Below are 22,186 nucleotides of genomic sequence, written 5' to 3' on the forward strand. Positions count from 1 at the left end.
CCCAGCCTGTTGATGATTTGTACAAACTTTGGTGCTACGAGGCCTCTGAGGAATCAATGAACCCAGACTGAGTCACGCTACTAGAAATAAAAAGCAGCTTGGCAGTGCAGAATTCCACTCCCACCAGTGCAGCATGTTTAAGCATGTTGCACATATTGTGCCATCCTAACTTTTGTGCGATCGTAGGTGGTGTTTTGTGAGTACATATTCATGGAAAATGATCCTGACTGTTTCTCAATGCGGTGAATGCTAGCATTTAAGATATTGACCTACACCCACTGAGCAAGTACAAACTCATAAATTCCAATTGACTGTGTTCATCTCAGGATTTTGATCCTGTCTGAGAAATGTGTGGGCCACTTGACATCCTAGTTTTACTAGATAGATACTCATTTCCCATCTCACCACACCTCTATGAGGCTTTCACTATTCCCAGTTCAAAGAAAGCTCTGTTATTGGATGGAGCTGATCACTTTTGACACCACATCACACTGCAAGCGAAATTCCAGGGCAATTACATGTGGCCAGCCTTTGTGACGTTTAGTGCATTGCTATTTTAAGCTCTTTAAGCTGTTTTTTTTTTTAACCATTGGGCCCAAGAGAGCAATGTTTGTGTGTCTGTTTGTTTCGCCTTTTCTGGAAAGGCTGACAATGTGACCATAATGGTGCATCCTCATTTAATGACTCATTCATTATGCACATTTGAGTGACGTTGAATCAAGGAAAGATGACAGCATCTTGGAAACAAAGATGAGACATTGTACAAGAAAATATGCTGAATTCATCTTTCTCCCTGTTTAATGTTTACCGTAATGATAGCTTGAACTCAGTGTCTCATCTAAATAATTTAAGTTAAGTGTAGTTATGCAAAAGCCCTTGAATGAATTTTGGTATTTGTTCAGGTTTAATATATTGAGTGAGCGTCTACCTCTGTTTAATTCTATGTTATTTTAATTTTAAAAAGCGTCATATTCCTGAAAGATTTGATGAAACACAAATAAATACACTACAAGAACATTGGATTACTCCACTTGGGCACAATGTATATTTCTGTTTTGGGAAAAGGTATTGTTTGTATGTGTTGCTCCTTACCAAAAAGTAAGATATAATGTATATAGCATTTAAAAAATATACAACACATATTCTGCCATGTGTTTGCCACTTTCAACAAACAATTTATAATATTAAGATCCTAATAATAAGAGAAGTAATAATAATAATAATAACCAAATTAAATTACTATTATTATTATTATCGTTATTTAGGGACGGGCACATACCAATCGCTAAATTTGGTTATCGGCCAACACCTGACATCACAAACACTAATGGGTCAAGGCTTAGTGACAAACAAAAAGAATAAATCAGAGTTCCGGGAACATTGGAGAAAATTTAATTATAGGAAAACGTAATGGTCTGGTTAACTTGTATGAACGTGATGTGAATCACACGCTATGCCCATGTAGTCAGTAAATGTCAACATGACATAACAGCTTGTGTTCCTTCTTATGATCATGCCTCCAGTAGTACAGAATTTACAGTCATGATAGAAAGTAAACACACCCTGAGGATAAAAAAATGTGAAAAAGAACAAATCTTAAAAAAATGTGAAAAAGAACAAATCTCTGAAAACTAATACAGCACCATTTGACCTATAATTTGTACAATGCAGTCCAAATGATGATCATGAGAAAAATATACAAAGTATATTGCCTAATAACAAGACATTCATTTTATATCACTATGTATTGAAGCTGGTTGCTTCCAAAGGTCGTTTTGTTTAGGTTGCTGCCAAAGGCCCAACAACTCACTCTGACATTTTAAGTTACTGTAAACAAGTCAAAAAGACAACGTGATGATAAATAGTGGAACTTAAACCACATATAATGGAAAAAGTCTATGAATAATGTTTCATAGTGGATTTCTCATCAGACAGTGTATGCTACAAATCGAAATGACGAAAACCTATTTCAATGTTATTAATATTTGTCTCTGTTCATGTTGTTGCTATTAAACAGCAAATTTTCTTTAATGGATCCATGTGGCAAGATTTCTTAGCCTCATGAGGTTGAGCAGCTTTACAGAGTTGTATTACCATCTAGTGGTAAATAGGTGTTTCTGCTTAATTCAATAATTGGTTAAAACAGCACATCGGGTCTCATGCTATTGAATTTAACTAGAACAAAAAAATAAATTCATCAGCCACCTTTGTTGTTTACATTAGCCTCAACGCTTTAAGGTCAAACGGGGCAACTCAATTGTGATAATTCCGACTGTCGAGCTTTCTCGAATGCAGCATTTCTCGTCGTCGAGGGAAATGAAACCACTGGCCACTTTTTTACTTTGCCACCCACTCATTACCCTTGCCGAACTTGAAAACTTGGATTTCCACGGCGTTTAAAGGCAAACATATGTTAATAGCATACGGTAAAAATCAACCAATACGTCGGTAGAGGTACAATGTGCACATTTCATCGATAAGAATGAGGTTCAATTTTCTCTGATAATGTATAGAAATTCACACCTCCTTTCACAGTCGTCACCAGCAAAACAAGAACAGTGGCAACGTAAGATGGCTGCCATCTGGCTTCAGGCGCAAAGGGCCTGTTGCTATTTAATTGGCTTGTTGATAGTTAATTCATATACAAGTCGGTGGTGGGAAAACTAGACAAGTTAGGTAAATCTGGAATCCGTAGAGACACGTTTGTGCTTGTTCGTAAATCCGAAAGGAGCCGAAGTATCATCGCTTAGCACGCATACCCAGCCGTTGGCTCTCATCTTCAGCGAATGGACAAGTATCGATCCAATATCTAGTAAATACATTACCGCTGTTGTATCGACAAACTTGATATTGACTTCAAAAAATGTTTATCCACCGCCCGTTTAATGCATGACGCATTTAATAAACCAGAATAAAGTACAGTATCACCACTTTTAAGTGTTTTACTGACAGGAAATGATGGATAAGGTATTTGATCTAAGCATGTCAATAATAATAAAAAATATATTTAAATTAATTCAATTTTACAAGCTGATGTGCTTGCATTGCTATAAAGCAAACCAAATGGGAAAACAGGAAATTAGTGTAATTAATATACCAGCTTGATTTTAACTTATTTGGCCAGTTTTCTCAAAAAGAGATGTTACAATTGAGATGAAACCGAGAGGTCTACCAGTAAATCTCTGCTTCTGGGTAGGGTTATGGTCTACTGAGTCAAGGGGATTTCACTCCTATATTTAGTTTATTTTTTACACACACATGCATGTAAGTCTATTTTTAACGTTAATTTGCAATCCACGGAAAACAGGTGACAATCAAGACAAAGTCAGTAAAGTTACCGCTGATAAAGCAACAGCACGTTATCAGCGTCAACGTCTGTATCGATATAATCGACGTTTGTATCGCCGCCTACGGCGACTGCCTGCCAGGAAAGGAGGGCGTGACTTTAGTTGATGAATGACGGCCCTACCGGCGGCGGTATGTTGGTCGGAGTGTGGACTGGACCAGACAGCCTGTGGAATATACATACATGCATTAGTCCCGTTTTAGTAGAGGTTTGTCGTAGATCGGTCTTCTGTCGCGTTGTTGTGCGAGACAAAGTGCTCCAATAGGCCGAGAAGAGGTGGTCCGGTGGTTTTTTTTTTTTTGCATGAGCGAGGAAGCCAAAACGTAAACACGCTCGCTTCTCTGTTTAGACTCTTTTGAATCGGACGACACATCAGAGGCGCCCGTTAATAACCGCATACACATATTCAGTCGGTTCCCGCTTTTATTGATTGACGCTGAGACCGTGATCAGCGCGCGGGGTGCTTGTCCGCCACTATGTTTTGAAAGCGAACCAATCAAATCTGTTATTCAAATCCACGCTTATGTCAGTGACCTATATCTCATGTATGTGCGCCAAGAGCCCGCAGTCACCTCGGCGCTAGACCAGACAGCATGGGGACGAACAGGGTAGACGATCAGGCGCAGCCGTCTAGCGGGATTCCCGGGGCGGAGCAGTCGGCCGCGGGTGCACCGGACGAGCGGGGCGATGCTGCTCAAGAGTCTGTCTGGAAGAAGGATGAGTGTTCCGCGGAGGGCGAGCCGAAACTCCTCCAGGAGGACAGCACCGTTCAACTGATCGAAGCTGGAGTCAAGCCCATTTCACCCCCGGCTCTGGAAACTGACACGGCTGAGAGGCACGGCGGAGGATTCGCACCGCCCGAAGGGGGTTTTGGCTGGCTGGTTGTTTTAGCTGCAACCTGGTGCAATGGGTCCATCTTCGGGATTCAGAACTCTTTTGGCATCCTGCACATAATGCTGGCAAAGGAACATGCAGATCCCAACGACAAGACTTCTCAGTTCAAAGTGGGTAAGTAGGACACGTACATTTATGCTGTGTACATTGAATCATCAGTTCGACAGGAGATGTGGGTCGCCTGCACTTAAAATGCGTCTGCTGGTAAACACACGATGGGCCTTTTAAATGACGCATGTCTCTTAAAGGATGCTTGGCGTTTTTGCTCTACGTTTGAAAAGCACATATGTGTCTCTGGCTTTGGCATCTAAGAAGGTTGATGTTTAACAAATAAGTTTTCTAACACTTGCCAAATCAATTTAACAACTCACTCAGGTTCTGGAAATCTAGTTAACGTTTAGTAAGAACATCACGCTCAAGAGTGTTTTCTACTTAAAGTCAACATTGATTCAGTTGTGTAAGAAAACCTCCAGGACTGTCGTTCCAAATGATATAATTTAAACCCAAACTACAAGTTGATGTAGTCCTCATGGAGTCTAATCCACCTTCAGGCTTCTCTGCTATGTCTTCATGACCCCCTTGAGCGATTCCGGGATCATCAATAATGCTCTCATCACGCCATCCTGATGTTTCAAGCATATTCAAAAGGGGCCCATTTGATTTTCCCCCTGATCTTGGGAAGGGGTTGAGGTATCACACAGATCCAAATGGAGTTTGTTTGGGAGTTTATTTTAGTACAACAATGTCCAAGAATTGTTAGATGGTGAACGCGTTGTGAATAGGTGTGGTGTCCTGCCTCAATTTTCACCTCTTCTCACACAATGAATGAAACAAACACAATAGGATATCTTTATAGATGTGCAGTTGATCGTCTGGCCCTGTGGCAACAACTCACAGAGGATGGTGCTCTTTTCTGCCTAGGTCCCATTGGAATCTTCCCTTAAATGCTCGGGCGTTTAGTCAGTCATTGGTCTCATCATTACACACGCTGTTAATTGCTTGATGACCAGACACATTACTTGTAGAAAAAAAAAAAAAAAAAACTAGCTGGAGCTGGGGTCACATCCCAATAATACTGGAGGAGAAAATTAGTAGTTTTATTCAAAAATATTTATTACACCAGTACTGGATTTTTTTTCTGACACACCTCTTAAATGGTTCAACGTGTCCCTAGTTTAGTAGAAAAGTTATTATTTAGTAATTATTGAAGTAATTATTACTGAATGCATTTGTGATTATTTAATGTTGGTATAATTTATTTATCTTTTTTTATCACATCGCTGCCAGAAAGCACAAGGCGGGAAAAGGCTTGGCAGGATGTGACTGCATTATGCAGGAAATATGCTATAAAAGTTTGTGATAATTACATTTCCAGGAATTGACTTTGGTTGATTTCTTCATAAAGCTTGCCTCCACCGGAATCACACCATTGTTTTCTGTTTACCCGCATGCTTCTTGTTTATTTAATATGCTATTGACAATGTTGACCAAGGTTCCTCAGGGTCTCACGCCTCACGGGGTTCCCTGATGCTTTAAGGAATTCGTCTCTTAGTTAAATTCACAATTGAAGACTCTTCAGGGTCTGCACTTTGAATTTGTCCCAAGGTCAAGATGTGGGCAGGGATTAAGGATTTTACGCTGTAACACCACAACAATATTGGCCCTCCGCAATCAGGTTGAAAACAGTTACTATTAGGAAAGTCTAATGTTTGAGAGGGAGGGGCGGGGGGTGTCATGTGTCAGCTGCCCAATGTCTTCGATGGCACCTTTGAGATAGCTTTACAGTAAGACCTGAGCGACATGTAAATAAATATGTTGGCTGTGTCAAAGCATGGCCTGTTTTTCTTTCTGCTAAACCCCAGAGATTCCCTTATAATCTGGACAGGAAAGCTTGAGAAGTTCATTTCAGAAGCCCCCTTTTATATTTCTTGGTTTGCCAGTGTCCGATGTGCAAGGCTTAAAATCAATCCAACCAGATTAACAACCAAACAAACCTAGTATGAATAAATCAAGAGGACCAGCCAGTGCTCAACTAGAGAAAAATACAATCCGTTATGCATGCTCATCTAAAACCTCATTCAGCACCATCTGCAGTGGATAACTGCTGTACTTTGATAGTGATCGATTGGTCTATACTTGCCACACAAGTTAATCATTTTCGGCTTGCATGTACAGCTAAGGATATCTTTGTGTTAGCTTCTCATTAGCATCAGACCGATATCTGGTCTTATTACAGGGTATTGGTACTCGCAGTGACAGCCGATACTACTTGAAGTAATGGCCGCTTTCTTGGAGCAGTTCTATGATCACGAACTAGAAATTACAAATGAGAAAAAATTGAAAATGCTATAATGGGTTATATACAGTATTTTTTTAAATGATTTTTCTGTTTTTTGGGGGAGTCTGTATATCAAAAAGTCCTTTTTGACTATTTCCTGGGAAAAAAATATAGCAGTTTCTTTGAGATTATTTTTTGCTTTTTGCTGATATCTCATTAAGGTTTGTGTTTTTAGAGGCACATCACACGATAACTTTGAAGGCATTCCTAATTGTACAACTCTATTGTACTGGATTTGAGAGTTTCCACTGTTAAACGGGTAGATTTTTTCTGCATCGCTGCTACGTTTTCAACAACGAACGAGTAGGCTGTTTGTTATATGTAGGTGGTCTGGTATTTCTCAGTAATTGCACAATGGCACGTAAGAGGTTTCATTCCTGTTGTGCCAATTCATACAAAAGCTCTGTAATGCCAAGGTGTGTATTCAGCTGTACTCTGTTCCTTCAATCACCACATTGAAAAGAAAAACAAAAACATTGTCCTTTTATACTCAGTGGGGAGCCAGGAGAGGGAAAATCTTTTATGTGAGTCTTCTTCAGATTCTCTGGCGTTCTGCCACATGCGAAAGTATGGATTTTAGGTTCATTAAATGCTTTAATTTGCCCAAATGCGAATAGAAGTGTGAATGGTTGATTGTGTGTTCTACACAGTATGTGCATGTGAGTGACTGGTGACCAGTGCAGCGTGTACTCAGCCTTTCACCTAAAGCTATTTTGGATAAGCTCCAGCTCCCCCGTGACCCTCATTAAGACAAGCACTATGGAAAACAGATGTATGGGTGTTAATTTGAGAACAAGGCGATAGTATGAATCTGATCACAAAAGTGTCCTGTCAAGCACAGACGATCACACAGTTTGGAAACACAACAAGGTGTTAGGATAATATTCAGTCAGTGTTGCAGAATTTAAAACAGTGATTCCCCCCCAAGCCAGCTGGGATAGGCACCAGCAAGCCTGTGGCCCTTGTGAGGATAAACGACTCAGAAAATGGATGTTTTATTTTTGAACCAGATGTAAGGCATTTTCTTTCGCCTGCATTAGAACTCCTGCTTGCTTCAAGTCTAATTTTGTATTTTGTTTTTGACTTTGGATTTCAGTTAAGTCTGTCATTTTTATCTTTAACTTAATTCCTTGAGTTGAGTGATTCCCCCCGCCAAACATTATAATACACAGCTGGCTCGAGGTTAAAGGTTTACATTTTAATACCTGTCTCATTCAGTTTGGTCACTTTCCTCGCTGCATTGCAACAAGTCTTGTTCTTGATTTCTAAGAATAAGACAATAATAACTGTACAGTATTTTCGACTACATGTCGCACTGGTTCCAACTATGTGTTCTGACATTCTGTCAGAGCCAGTGTCGAAAAAAATAATATCAGAAACTTCACTGTGGCGTATTTTCATTTTGCTTTCATGTTCACTGTACTGTAATTTATTATATTTGGCAGTAACAAAATAGTATGATGCAATAATCGATTTATTATTATAATGTCATTAACAGTGATGAGTCTTGTAATGAATGACAATTTTGAAACCACAAGACAAAACTAATAACCTATCATCATTCATGATAATGTTGTTTGAAAAACTTGCACATGCAGGCTCTTATATCTGCAATTGTCATACATAAATGATGAGTACACAGTCCAGTGAACCTCTCTTTCATTCACATGCATTAGCTTGCATAGTTGAGAAGTCATTGTTTGTGATTTCAATCACTGTCATGGTTTCATGAAATAAAAATGAAAAACAAATTCAACACAATACGAGCAAACCTAAGAAAAATGCCACGTTTAGAATGAAGTAAGAGTCTTTGTGCTTTTTAGATACAGTACAGACTGAATGAAACTTTCATCAGTTGCAGTATGCAAAATGGTGATCACTCTGTTTCGGCTGTTAGCTAGCAAACTGCAAATCAGTCTGCCTCTGAGGGGAAGTCCTCCGGTGGCCGATGACGTCATGCTATGGCAATTCCAATAGGACAAGCTACATTACTCCCATTAAAGGGATATTCAACTCGATACCAATCTTTGGCTCCACCCTTCACTAATATTCGAAGCGCTCAAAGGGGGTGTTGCCTAGAGAACTGTTGGGTGGAGAGGGTGGGGTGTGTGTGGGGTGGCAGAGTGAGTACGTAGGATTCAAGCAGTGATGTCTATTGTCTCTTATTTGTTCGATGAGAAAACAAATAGCCAGGTTATGTTTATCCTATTGTCTAACGCGAAGATGCTGCCACACAGACAGTTTTTGCACCCTTCAAGCAGGGACTTCCGGAAAGCATTAGTAGTCACTTGTTTACATGATTTATCAGCAAAAAAAAAAAAAAAAAAAGAATACGTTGAGTACCCTTTAAATTAGTCTGATAACCTTGTACTGTATATGAATTCCTTTTGTTTGTTCAATTCGCCACGACCCTTTGTTTACAGTCACCCATCTTGACTGCTTACCCCCACTGTTTTTAATCTATCTATCTATCTATCTATCTATCTATCTATCTATCTATCTATCTATCTATCTATCTATCTATCTATCTATCTATCTATCTATCTATCTATCTATCTATCTATCTATCTATCTATCTATCTATCTATCTATCTATCTATCTATCTGTCTGTCTGTCTGTCTGTCTGTCTGTCTGTCTACACCTTCTCAAGTCAAAGATTGTTAAATAATAAGGCAAATAATTAGCCTTTTAAAGTTTATTTCTTCAGTGCTCTGGCACCCCCCCTCACTCTCATGGCCACATATTCCATTCACATGGGACAAATTGAAGTGAAAGGAGAGTGAAAACTGGGTTCTGTATGCCATGCTGGGTGCTCCACTTTGATATTATGGAACTGGAACTCGGACAAGGTTGGCCTTTTCAGGATGAATGTGGTCCCAGTGTAAAGTGGTCATGGGAGAAAGACCATAGAAATGCAAAACCATTTATCATTTGCCAACAAAAGACAGTCATGAGTAAGACTTGGCAAGCCTGGAGTAAAGCATGTGTTTTTAAATAGAGAACTGCACAATCTTCAGTTATTTAGGTAAGATTTAGAATCATACGAGTCATTTAGTTGTCCTTCTTGGAAAATAAATACAGTAAGTAGTTACATTAATTTTGTTAGAACGACTGATAGAAGTAGTAGTAGAAGTGAGAGTCGCGGTGGTCTGGGTTGGGAATGTTTAATGTCATCCTGTGTTTAGGAAGCGGCATCACGTACAAAAAGCGAAGATCGTCTTTGCTGCCAAGTGGAGGTTGGATGAAAGAGTGTTAGCCAAATTTACAAGCATTATGTGCAGCATTTCCCACCCTCTGCTACATCTTCTAATTTCTAAACATGACCACTTTCCGTCAAAGACTCGAAACTGCTACCTTTGGTTAAACTTTAAGGCTTTGTACACACAGTACAGACTGTACATCATTTCAAGTGCTCTGTGTACACACACCTGTACTTAAGTATTTTATGCAGCCTGCAGGCTAACACACAAGTGCTCTGTGCTGAACTCAGTCACCTCTGAGTTCTGAAAACTAATAGCTCTTTTGTTTATTGAAAAAGTATCACTGAGAAGGAAAATATATGCTTATTATGCGCAAATTGTCTGGGTGTATACATTAACATATTTATCCCCTTAGTTTCTGTTTAACTTTATTGTATATACCTACAGTACAGTACATAAAAGTTGTATTGAACCACATACATTTTGTTATTACTGGATTAAAGAAAAAGATCACAAAACTGTTTGACACAGGTGTAATTAGAAAAGGAAAATCATGTCAGAAAAAGTTACTTGAAGAGATGCACTTTATTTTGGGGATAATCAGAGGTTGTTTAAATGCGGGCGCATAAGCGTTGACTCATATGTTGTCATGAAGTTGTGTGTAATTAGTTAATTATGAGAACAGCCACATCCCCAGGTTTAAGTAGTTGTCTACGTCACATTTCAATTCCTAGTTTATTTTTAATAAGCCTCTCAACTGTACAGGTTATAGTCACTTTAGTGGTCGAAACCTTTTAAATGATTTATCTTGGTCTTTTTTCACAAGCATTTTATTTTAAATTATGTAACTTGTCATATAATTCAGTACACAACGTATAATTGAGAAACATGTTTAACTGCAATGACCTTCTTTCAATAAGAGACTATTAGTGTAAATGTGATTTTTAAAAAAAAAATTGATTGTTCATTTGTAATCTAAAATTGTCCAAACCCTTGGATTTTCAGGCTCCTTCCACTGCATATTTTCAGATTTATTCAGTCCTCTATAAAAACAGACTGATTATCCTTGTGTTAAATCAAAATAAAAAAAACAAAATTAAAATAAAATGAAGTGAAGATAAAGCATGCATTTGAAAATCATATTCAGTCGACAGGTAAGTCCAATATGGAAATGGTCATTAGTTGCAGCCCTAATTTCTAGCTCAGGTACTTGCCATTGATGAAGGGATATGGAAGTTTTGATTCATTGTGGTGCAGTTGTTTCACAACCTCAATTTTCTTGAAGTTATGTCTAGAAGACAGTCTTCGATTTAATGCTGTCTGACATCATGTCTCTATTTTCTCTGCAGCTTGGGTCGGGGCTCTCTCCATGGGGATGATTTTCTTCTGTTCACCGGTGGTCAGCATGTTCACCGACCACTTTGGTTGTCGGAAAACCGCCGTCAGTGGGGCACTCCTGGCGTTCACCGGATTGCTCAGTTCATCTTTTGCAAAGTAAGCAAGACTTACTATCTATTCTTTACAGTAGTTTGGATGAACATAGATGAACAAGAGCTCATGAGTATGATGTTTTTGGCTAAAATTGATCGTAATGCATCCTCTACTTGGATGGACCAAATCAGCATTTTTCTGGACATTTATGAACAGAATACCTCAACACAGAATTGTATGGTTAGCTGCTGAGCCAATGTGTGAACCTCATTTTATGTTTCCATAACTCAGGATAAACCTGCTCTAAAACAGTGAGATACAGTATGCATGGTGCCTAAGGAATCCATTCCATTCCTTGAAGTTGAATCATTTTGACAGCTGGAATGGATTGCTTGGTCATAAATGGTCATTTTTATATATTTTTTTACATATTTTCTATCTGTTCCATTTCAACTCTACTTTTTTTATAGAGCACTTTGAAACAGCTACGACTGCATGCAAAGTTCTGTTGTACATTGAGTAAAAAGTAATCATACAATAACAAAAACAGTTTCCATGATGATGCATACTTGCATTTCTAACTCCCATGCAATATGCCTGGGGCTAATGAGCCGATTAGTTTATACTTTGGCAATGCAGAACATGCACACACTGTTGACTCAGAACCTGTTTAACGTTAATTCATTTGCATTATCACTCTTTAAAAAATGCTGGTCGGTTAAGTAAAATGTTGTATTGTATCCATATGCAAACCTCAGTTCCAATAAATTTGAGATGCTGTTTGAAACTTAACAGAATACAGAAATGAACGTTGTTGCTTTTGTTGCTATTTTTTTTTATATTCTCTCATTTTGAATTTGAAACCTATAACACATTACATACAAAAAACTTGGAGTTTCATCAGCTACCGTCCATGTTCATAGATTTTAAATATTTATGCGGCAACGGGAGTTTTTTGCTCAACGTAAAAATGTTCCCACTGTTTAATTAACTAATGTCTTTTTCTTGTTTCCTTTCCTAGCTCCTTGAGCCTCCGCTATTTTACTTATGGCATACTTTTTGGCTGTGGATCCTCCTTCGCTTTCCAACCCTCCTTGGTTATCCTTGGTCACTACTTTCGCCAGCGCCTTGGCTTTGCCAATGGTGTGGTGACGGCAGGCGCCAGTCTCTTTTCTATGGGCCTACCAGTTTTGCTAAGCAAAGTGGTGGAGCCTATGGGACTCAGCAGAACCTTCCAGATCCTCAGCCTTTTCATGCTTGTGCAAGCTTTGCTGGCACTAACATTCAAACCATTGCTACCTGCTGGACCTTGCATGGGACCAACAGGCCCTTTTGAATCTCAAACCCAGGCAGGGGCGACTCCTCAGAATGGGAACTGGTGGCATAAGGCAGTGGCGGGGGTGAGAAAGTACTTCAACCTGCGAGTGTTTCACATCCTCACTTACCGTGTGTGGGCATTTGGAGTTGCGACAGCTGTTTTGGGCTACTTTGTGCCTTATATCCATCTGGTAAGAAAATTTTGCTTATGTCCCATTGCATGCTTTATTATACCCCTGCCTCAAAGTTAGATTTAAAAATAATTCAGTCTGCTTTTTATTGATGTGTTTTTCTATGCAATGCAGAATACACTTTTTTTCTGAGTTGTGCTTAAAAGCAGTCTGCTGCCATATTGTTCTTTAGCAAATTGTGACTGAGAGTGAAGCAATTTTGACCTCTTTAACCCTATATTATACTTGGCAGAACCACAATCTGGTGTCTAAATATGGGACTTTTGTAATCACATTTGTTTAAGTATTTAGTCCCACTGCTGACTTGGGGAATATCAATAAAGGGTGCATTTATGTCAGGAATGTACAGTACGGAAAATCTCGATTTTCTTTTGGCCTCGGGACCAGAATATGCGCAGGGCACACAAGTGGTGAGGATCAGGCCTTTTCCTGTCAAAAGTTTTGCACTGCAATACGTTTGTGAGAATTGTTGAAATAATATGATTAGCTTATAGAAGGAATGTCTCAATAAGATGATTGGAAATCAGGCCAGATCACTTCTTTTTCAGCTAATTTGAATCAAAGGAAAAAGATCAGGTTAAACAACAGACAAAACATATATATGTACAGTATATGTATGTATGAATATGAATATTTATAGGTAGGTAGGTATCGAATTGGAACTCTATATCAGCAGATTTTAGAATCGGGTGATATGGTGATTTGGACATAGATTTGCGTTCCAGAAAAATGAGATCGGGACATCCCAATCTTCAAGTCAACAAAAAATTGGAATATGGAAGAAAATATCGATAATGCTGTGTACATTCACAGCGCAGAGCTGTGAAGTTGACACCCTCGTATCCAGATGTGTTCCAGCTCCGGCTTCCCTCTGCCTTAAATGTTGTTTCAGGCCCAGGCCCAGGTGTAAACACAGCCCCGGCTTTTGTATTGACTTGACCACTTCAGGAAACCTCTCCTGTATGGGCCCTTGGTGTCCTGAAACATGCCTATCCTATGGCCATTCATGCATAACAAACCGTTCAAAGCAGAGAAAATAGTTCAGCATGTTCAGGAAAGACATCAGAGAGTGGTTTTATGTTTTGGATCTGATTTGTGGGTTTGGGGGAGTGGCTGACTTCTGAGCCATACAAATATTCACATATATTCCTGCTGCTCTTTTCCAAATGTTAACTTGAGAATTATGGCTGGACATTGAGCTAGTGCACAATTGACTTTTTTAAAGCATGGAGCAAAATGTGTGAAAATCTTTTCCATCGGGTTATGTGACATGGTTATAAATGTCTTTTGTTTTTGTGTGACAGATCAACTTTGTCGAGGAGCAGTTCAAGAGCACTGAAAAGGAATGGGTGCTCCTTGTGTGTATCGGAGCGTCATCAGGCGTGGCGCGTCTCACTTTCGGCAAAGTTGGGGACCTTATTCCCGGTCTGAAGAAGATCTATATGCAGGTCAGGAGATAGATGACAGCAGAGAGTTTGAGGGTCTTATGACATCCCTGACACCTTTAATATTTAGTTGAAATTGATACCTTCACGGGGCAGTGGGGCATGGTTAACACGCCCGCCTCACAGTTCAGGGACCAAAGTTCAAATTCACCTCGCTCCGGCCTTTCTTTGTTGAGTTCACAAAAACATGCATGGCAGGTGTATTGGACATACTAAATTGTTCTTAGGTGTGATTGGGTCCGTGAAAGGTTAACCCTAACCCTAACCCTAAATGGCTGGCAACCAGTTCAGGGTGTTCCTTGCCTACTATCTGAAGCGAGCTGGGATAGGCGCCAGAAAGCCTGTGACACTTGTGAGGATGAGTGGCTCTAGAAAATGGATGGGTCGATGATGCCGTCACAGCCTCATCGTTATTTGTATCGTACCAAGTGGAAGGTTCATTCACTGGTCTTTTTCTTTCGATAAATAAAAGACTTTTCCTTTGAAAGATCAATAGAACACAGTGTGCCGAATTTCTAAAAGACAGGACAACAACCTCAAAATGAATCTGTAACTTCAAATTAACTATTAACTTTATTTGCAGCTGCTTATTTAACTGAACCCTTGGCAGGGACATACAGGTATTAGTACACTGAATCCAAGTTCATTCAGAATAGGCTGAAATAGCTTGGCTGCAGATAAATCCTAATTTCCATGCAGACAAGAGTTTCATAATGAAAAACTGCTGGATATTCTTGGGGGCGATTCAGTACTAAGAGAAAGCACAGTAGAGGCATAATTATAAGGTGAACTGCAACGTGTTTTTTTTTTTGCGAATTTGTACTTTCAAACTACGTCATTTTATGCTTGTCCTTAAAATGTGACTTTTCTTATTGTGAGCAAGAGATGAGTTATCAATTCCTGCATGAGTTGTTTGACACAGAAAGAAAGTTCTTGTGTGGTGGAGACCGTAATGTGAATTTAAGGAATGAAACCTTTATATATATTTTCCATTTAAATAAATACGTGGAAATAATGCACATGGTCATCAATTGTGGCTAAAGTCTGCTCCTATCCACCAATTTACATTAAGACATGTTCAGTACACATGCACAAATACCGCAATGTGGTCATATAAGCTCAAAAGGATGTAAGATGTTTCTTCTATATTTTCTAGGTGGTATCCTTCATTGCCCTGGGACTCATGTCCATTTTGATCCCTCAGTGTTCTCTCTTTGAGACACTTGTGGTCGTATGCATATTCCTGGGACTGTGTGACGGATGCTTCCTTACCATGATGGCTCCCATTGCGTTTGAGCTGGTTGGGCCTATGCAGGCTTCACAGGCCATAGGATACCTGCTTGGCCTCATGTCTCTTCCGATGACTGCAGGACCACCCATTGCAGGTGATGAACTATTTTTTTTTCTTTTTTTACCTGTTTCACCATCTCTTTATATAAAATAGAATAGAATAGAGTAGGTAGCCTATGCAATGCCAGCTCTTATGGTTCTCTCTCTTTTTTTAATACCAAATACCACCCAAAAATATTTTGCGCTTCAAGTGGCATAATAACCACAACATAGTGTAGTAGATATCAGTCTTAAAAATAAAAAAATCAAGCTGTATTGTTTTTCCTTTTTCCTTATTAGTATTACTAATTCAAGACGCTCTAATGTTACGTTCTTTCAACTGTAAAATTACTCTTGCTGATTTTTAGACCTTTTCTAGTACAGGTAAATAAAACAGCTCACTTTAATGAAGTCCCTCAACCTTCAATTTTTTTTTTTTTAAAGGGTTCTGTTATCAGTTAATATGCACTTGCTAAGGTAAATCTATTTTTCAACTCTTATCTTTTTCATGTTTATCATCTTTGTCATGTTGAGTCCTGTATTTACTGTTGTTTGTTTTTATCAGTTGCCATGCAATTGCTATGGTCTTTCAGTTTGTTTTATTATATCGTGCCATATTTAAACTCTAGCTTTTCATTAGAGTGCAATGAACAGAACATCAAGCTCCCAAGCTGTCATGAGCAAAACACATAACATCATTAACACACAAAACACAAGCTGTATCCCTAACTAATTAAAACAACTTAAGAGATGTCCCTAATAGAAAGGTCCTTAATTGAAAACATAGCATACACTCAATTCTTTTCTACGTTGCAGGGCTGCTCCACGACTACTTTGGGAACTACTTGGTAGCTTTTTCTTTGGCTGGCGTACCCCCCATGATCGGAGGGCTGGTGCTGTTCTCTGTGCCCCTGATACACCGCCACTTGGAACGTGACTGCACGGCGGCAGCACCAGAAGATACCACCGCTCACATGTTACCCGTTGCCCAAACGTCACCAAAGAGCTGCTGCAATGGAGATGTGCTGCCCGGCTACACTGACGCTGAGACACATATCTGAGTTATTGTGGTAACTGTCTTACTTTTACACGACAGATACAAAATGTTTCCCGTCGGTTCGCTCTAAGGACAATTTCTCATCCTTAGACTGCCCTGTTCCTGATTGCATTGGGACTGTCCTGTTGCCTGACCTTTGATTTCGTCTCCTCCTTGACCTTGCTTGGTGGTTCAAGAGAAACCGAACGTGAGCAAGTTTGAAGCCAGAGTGGGAATGATAAGAAGGCTCGTCTCTATACAAGTTAAGGAGTTGAAGCAAAACAAGTCTGTGAAGGCAGCAAAATATCCTCCAAGAGGAATGAAATGTTTTTTCTTTTTAAATAATTGGGATTTATCTCAAAACTTTAGTTCATATTTTGCTTTGATTTGGAAGCCCGAATAGAATATCTTTTGAAGATATGAATCTAAAAAGTCATCACAAATCCGCATTCATTCAATAGTTTGGGGGGGGGCGGTCGATCAATTAAGTTATGATAGGCATCAATCATACACAGATTTTTGCTATTTACAGTCGAGCCGGGGCCCTAACACCTTCATATTGACCCCCCCCCAAAAAAAAAACAAAAACAAAAACAAACAAAAAGCCCATCAGATCATATTCCTGTGTACTTATCAGTAAATGTGACTTAGCCCATTAACTTTAGAACGGATTATAGTACTCTCTATGGTGTAATTGCTTCAACTTGTTGAAATACATCACAGAAAGGAACTTGCCTGTTAAGACGGATGACTTGTGAGGGATGAGACAGATCTGAACGATTTTGGACCGTTTTGAATAACCGTGACTTTTAGATCCGCGATATATTGCCAGTCCAGTTAACAACCCATGCCTAGTCATGACATAGAACGAGTACTATATGAAACAAATAGTTATACTTGTTATGTTACAGGGAATTTTAGTTTCGTTGATTGCTCCTTGCACCTCTGCTGATGATTACGACGACGACGGTCTCTTGATTCTGTCCTCTATTTTCCAACTCCCTGAGAAATGTACTGTATTATGTTGCTAATGTCACAAGAGGGAAAAACACAAATCAGCCTCACCTCACCTCAAGTTATACTTGCAGCATTAACTACTTCACCAGCCGGCTTCCTAGGAGACTCAAGTGGTGCAATCGAGGGAGCGTTTCACACCAAGCACAAGGAAAATGTTCATTTGGCATTTAATGATGGGTGTTTGATAGATAGCACAAAACTGGGTCACTCAAATTCGAATTTGGGTTTTCGTTTCGAAATGCCTCAGATCCTTTCAGTTAAGCTTTGGGAGAGAAGGGTTCCAACTAGCTTTTGTTTCTTCTGTAGTTTGACAATGTATATCATACTGTGTTGAGGTAAGATCATCTTAACGACTTAGTGGAATTTTCCGTCAAATGTTAAACCTCTTGGAACTTTTCCCTCGCGGGGAGAATTTTTTTTTTACTGCCCTTCTACCATTCTCTTCAAGAAAACTTGAACTGGGTCATCTGACTAGAAGGGAAAGATTTAATCTTCCTTCTTTTATCTTTTTCACTAATCCTCTCATTCCTGCTTTTATCCACCTTATTCCTAGAGCCCATAAGCCTTGATGTAAATTTTGGTCTCGACCTGCGTTGACCAGGAATTGACACGATGTTAACATGACAGTGACAAATGTAAACAACGTGGGAACACTAATTATGTCCCCCATACAAAGGTGCGACTTTTTCTGGTTGTTAGTACACCCATCAAAAACTTCCCAAGCTGCGCAACACATTTATAATGGCTGCGGTTTATTATCATTTAGAAAAGGAAACAAAAAATGAACCGTCCCAAGAAATGAAAGCAGATGTAAAGAATAGCTCGCTGCTACTTCCAGTATTTTACATTGCCTCTACATCGGAGGCCTCAGGAATAAGGTGGATTACTTTTCTTAGACATTTTTATGTTGATTAGTGTAATCGCAAAGCTGATTTCTTATGATCCCTAAGGAGACATAATTGCTGAAACTCAAATGAGTGTGGAGATTATTGAATAGGGCCATAGACGGACTGAAATATTGTTACATTTATTTTCTAACTAAATAACAATCTTTGTGATGAAACAATCAGGCTATTTTTAGCTAGCCACATAAGCTAACTCGTCTTTAAATCAAACAACCAAAATGTACGGGTTTTCACCGTATTCCAGTTTTAATTCATGTTGAATAATTTGCTTGATATTGTTACTCAAACATTAATAAATTGCATAATTTAGTAAACAGCCACATGCTGAAGTGAGATTTACATTCACTGGTATGTGCTATAACGGATGGTCTAAAACATCTGTCGAACAAAAATATGCGTTTAAGCATAAAAGCACAGGCCGGTAGATTGAGTAATGTTACATTCATTTGACATCCAATGTGATAAAACATTCATAGGGTCAATTAAAACGCACAATGTGCATGAGTTGCGTGCTTCAGCCTGTTACCGTAAGCTAATTCTAGCCAGTCTTACAAGCTAGGTTGTGCTCTAAGTAAAACAAAGTAAACAGGTTCTACTGTAGATCCCCTTAATCAGTAACCAATTGTTGACATATTTTGCTATCATTATATACTTAATAACAAATAAAATATTTGAAGAAGACTACTGTTAGTCTACTGACATATAACATAATGAATAGAACAAGTAAGTGGGAAAGACTATGCATAGGTTCTCAATTTTTATTTACTGTATTTTTTTAGGATTGTTGCTGTGAATCATTTTTATTTTGTTGCAGTATTTAGTGTTTTGTTTTAGCATGTTTTTTCAGATTTTCTTTTCTTTTTAATAATGGAGTAAGTACTACACGTGAGACGCTTGACTCACAGGAGTAACCTCAAAAACAAATCTACCTTTTCAGACCGGTCTGAACAGTTACTGAATATTCTCAGCTCAGGTTCACTTCATACCAATTCCTTCAACACCTGCTTACTTCATTCGTCCAAACTTAGACTTCTATTTCTCAACCAAGGTTAAAAATACATATAATCATTGTTAGAAGACCAGTTTTTTTTTTTTTTTTCACTGTTTCTTGTCATACTTGTTCACGTACGTGAGCTACACATACAGTGGAGCCTCCAAGGTTCAATGCATCAAAAGTGCAATCGTTTGGATTTCAATCCAATATATTGCTCAAACTTAGCCCGATTCCGTATGTGCGACGTGCAGATTTCAGCAAATCCTTGAGTGATGTCAGTGATGAAAAGAGCAATGATCACGACACAATTGGACAATTGCATGACCACTTTCCTAATCCCTTTTATATGTCTGTTAGGGCTTCTTAAAACATAAACGGTATTACTGGATACAGCTGTGCCTTGAGTTAAGAGTTGAATTCATCCCATGACCATGCTCGTAATTTCAAACACTTGTATCTCATATCAGCCCCCAAACCCCCCACCAAAAATCCACCAAATTTTACTGTAATGTGTTTTTATTAAGAAAAATAGTACTCCATTGTGTTTTGCTTTATATAAACACTGTAATGACATTGATAAATACAATGTTAAGAACTATTTACTATTTACTCATTTTTGTGAGGTTCTTTGGAGGTTCCACTGTACCTAGCACCATAATCATGTTAGATGAAAGTAGAGGGGGTGTGAGTGGTGAAATAATGACATGAAGAATGATAGAAACTTTTGTTTTCTTGCTAGGGATTTACTGAGCTAGTCAATTATGATTTAAAACTCATTGTCCACTTTTTTAACTGCTTCATTTACTAATACTAAACAGTTAACTTTAGTCACACCCATAACCCAATATATGTGTGTAATGTTTTATTCCGAGCACTACTGTTCTTTTATTTAAATTAGACATTGTTGTTGTCATCGTCTGTTGTCGCTTGAGACGCTGTGCAGGCCCAGGTGCTTTCATTCTAGCTGGCTGCACGTAGGACAAGCTTATGTACAATATGTAATCACATGTCTAGCCAGTATTTTGAGCTACATATATTTGATTTAGCAGTTGTTGACATTCACTATTTCTACAGAACGAATCAGTCACCCTTGCCTCATGTGACTCTTTTAGAACCAACACAGAAATCATTAAAAAAAAGGATACACAATAATTGGTTTCAATACTTTTGTTATTCTTATTTAAAGATGTGCCATTTTTTTTTCCTGATCTACTGACCTCAATCTTTTGCCTACTTTTGTACTGTTTGTTTTCAAACTATACCAACAATATGTCAAGCAGGAAATCAAAGTCTACATGTTATTCATATAAAACTGAGCCATGACTTTGCAAAAATGTACACAATAACACCTCATTCACACTGCCATGGTGTGATTCCAGCAAGAATACTCCACCAGAGCCACAGTAAAAAAAAAAAAAAAAAAAAAACATTTTTAGTGAATGTTTTTTTTTTTTTTTTCCACATTAAGCAACCCTTGGTTTTACAGTCCTTGGTTCAAAAACACATTGATGCTTATTTGTCATCCTCATGACTGTAACTGGTATAATTTCACAGTCTTTTACTGTATTGGTGACCTTTTTTCTGTGCCCTCTCTTTGCTTTTTGTGTGATAACCTCCAGAGAGGTAGCTAGCTACTACAGTAAACCATGATTGCCTCTTTTAACAGCTCTTTACTTATACAGTAACCTTGCTTAGCAGGCACCTTTTATAGGACCATTACAAAAGAAAGAAAGACAGAATGCCAGTTGGCTAAATGTTACTAAATCTGAACTTCATCAAGCTGCTAGAAAATCTTTTTGTCTCAATGTAATCATTGTTTTATTCTGGCATTAAAATCTGGAATTAAAAAAAAAACATTAAAGATGTACTTATGAGCAGAATAATTGCGGTCTTTGTATTTTTTTTGTCCTGAGTTGCTCCTCTACATGAGACTCTGCACTCCACTTCATGAAGTCCTTCAGACATGTATTCAAGTCTAGGAGATTAAGACCAGACCCCTTTGAATGCACAAAGACATATTGTGTCACTCGGAAAACAAAATACAATACTCCTCTGTGTCGGGCCCCAAATGTGTTCTCAGACATGTGACGTACTGTACTTTTTGTCACCACAGCAACATGGTTGAGTTCAGTGAGGCATCCAGTCCTTGGTGACTCTCCATTATGCTAGATTATGCATGAATTAATCTGATCTAATTAGAACTCTTCATATTTTACAGTACAGTATGAAGTACGAATCAAGACATGATGAAATACTCGTGCAAAATAATTGATAGCATTCTTTAGTCTTTTTATACTACAACCCTACAGAAACCGATTCCTATTTGTCCTGTGAGAAAGTCACACTGACTTTCAACCTTTCAAATTAGACCCTTCTGCTATCAAATTGATTTTAAAGCAAATCAGGCAGAGGAATGTTAAATTTGAAATTGGATCAGTTTAACAAATTACAGTACGGCACTGTATAAAATTAGTGGGATTGATGAGTACTATGTATTGGGCCAATATCTGCCTTGTTTTAGGTCATCGCGTACTCACAATGGCAGCCAATACTAGTCACCGATACCGAGTAGGTCTCCTGTGGTTGTTTTCCTATGCAAAACTAAATGGCATGCCTGGCGGACAGAACAAGTGAACTATATGGCAATCATTTGAATCAGGTGTGTTGGTTGAAATACGAGATTAAAATCAGGCTGGATTATGGGTCTCAAGGCCTGGACCACCAACGTATATGAAGGCATGT

General features: G+C 38.7%; 1 protein-coding gene and 1 long non-coding RNA gene across 2 annotated transcripts; one reads left to right on the plus strand and one right to left on the minus strand.

Moving 5' to 3' along the window:
• Positions 1-1,017: 1,017 nt before the first annotated feature.
• LOC148413696 (uncharacterized) lies at positions 1,018-4,448 on the minus strand. Its single transcript, XR_015867633.1, has 2 exons — positions 3,919-4,448; positions 1,018-3,512 (listed from the first exon to the last, which is right to left on the minus strand). It is a non-coding gene; the product is annotated as an uncharacterized LOC148413696 (long non-coding RNA).
• On the plus strand, positions 3,449-21,327 carry slc16a2 (solute carrier family 16 member 2). The gene is made up of 7 exons (XM_088431693.1): positions 3,449-4,354; positions 11,129-11,273; positions 12,232-12,718; positions 14,023-14,166; positions 15,320-15,548; positions 16,309-16,562; positions 16,640-21,327. The coding sequence occupies exons 1-6, from the start codon at positions 3,940-3,942 to the stop codon at positions 16,551-16,553; spliced, it is 1,665 nt and encodes a 554-aa protein (XP_088287819.1). The 5' UTR covers positions 3,449-3,939; the 3' UTR covers positions 16,554-16,562; positions 16,640-21,327.
• The last annotated feature ends 859 nt before the right edge of the window (positions 21,328-22,186 follow it).

The sequence above is a fragment of the Hippichthys cyanospilos genome, chromosome 13, assembly GCF_059441005.1.
Source record: "Hippichthys cyanospilos isolate Australia breed blue-spotted pipefish chromosome 13, RoL_Hcya_1.0, whole genome shotgun sequence".
Taxonomy (NCBI): Eukaryota; Metazoa; Chordata; class Actinopteri; order Syngnathiformes; family Syngnathidae; genus Hippichthys; species Hippichthys cyanospilos.

What these genes read in the sequence shown, in the direction of transcription:
- slc16a2 (XM_088431693.1), top strand. Translation starts at nt 3,940, where the DNA reads ATGGGGACGAACAGGGTAGACGATCAGGCGCAGCCGTCTAGCGGGATT. An exon ending in TTGTGCCTTATATCCATCTG is followed by an intron (nt 12,719 to 14,022) that starts GTAAGAAAATTT and finishes TTTGTGTGACAG; the next exon opens with ATCAACTTTGTCGAGGAGCA. An exon ending in TGCAGGACCACCCATTGCAG is followed by an intron (nt 15,549 to 16,308) that starts GTGATGAACTAT and finishes TCTACGTTGCAG; the next exon opens with GGCTGCTCCACGACTACTTT.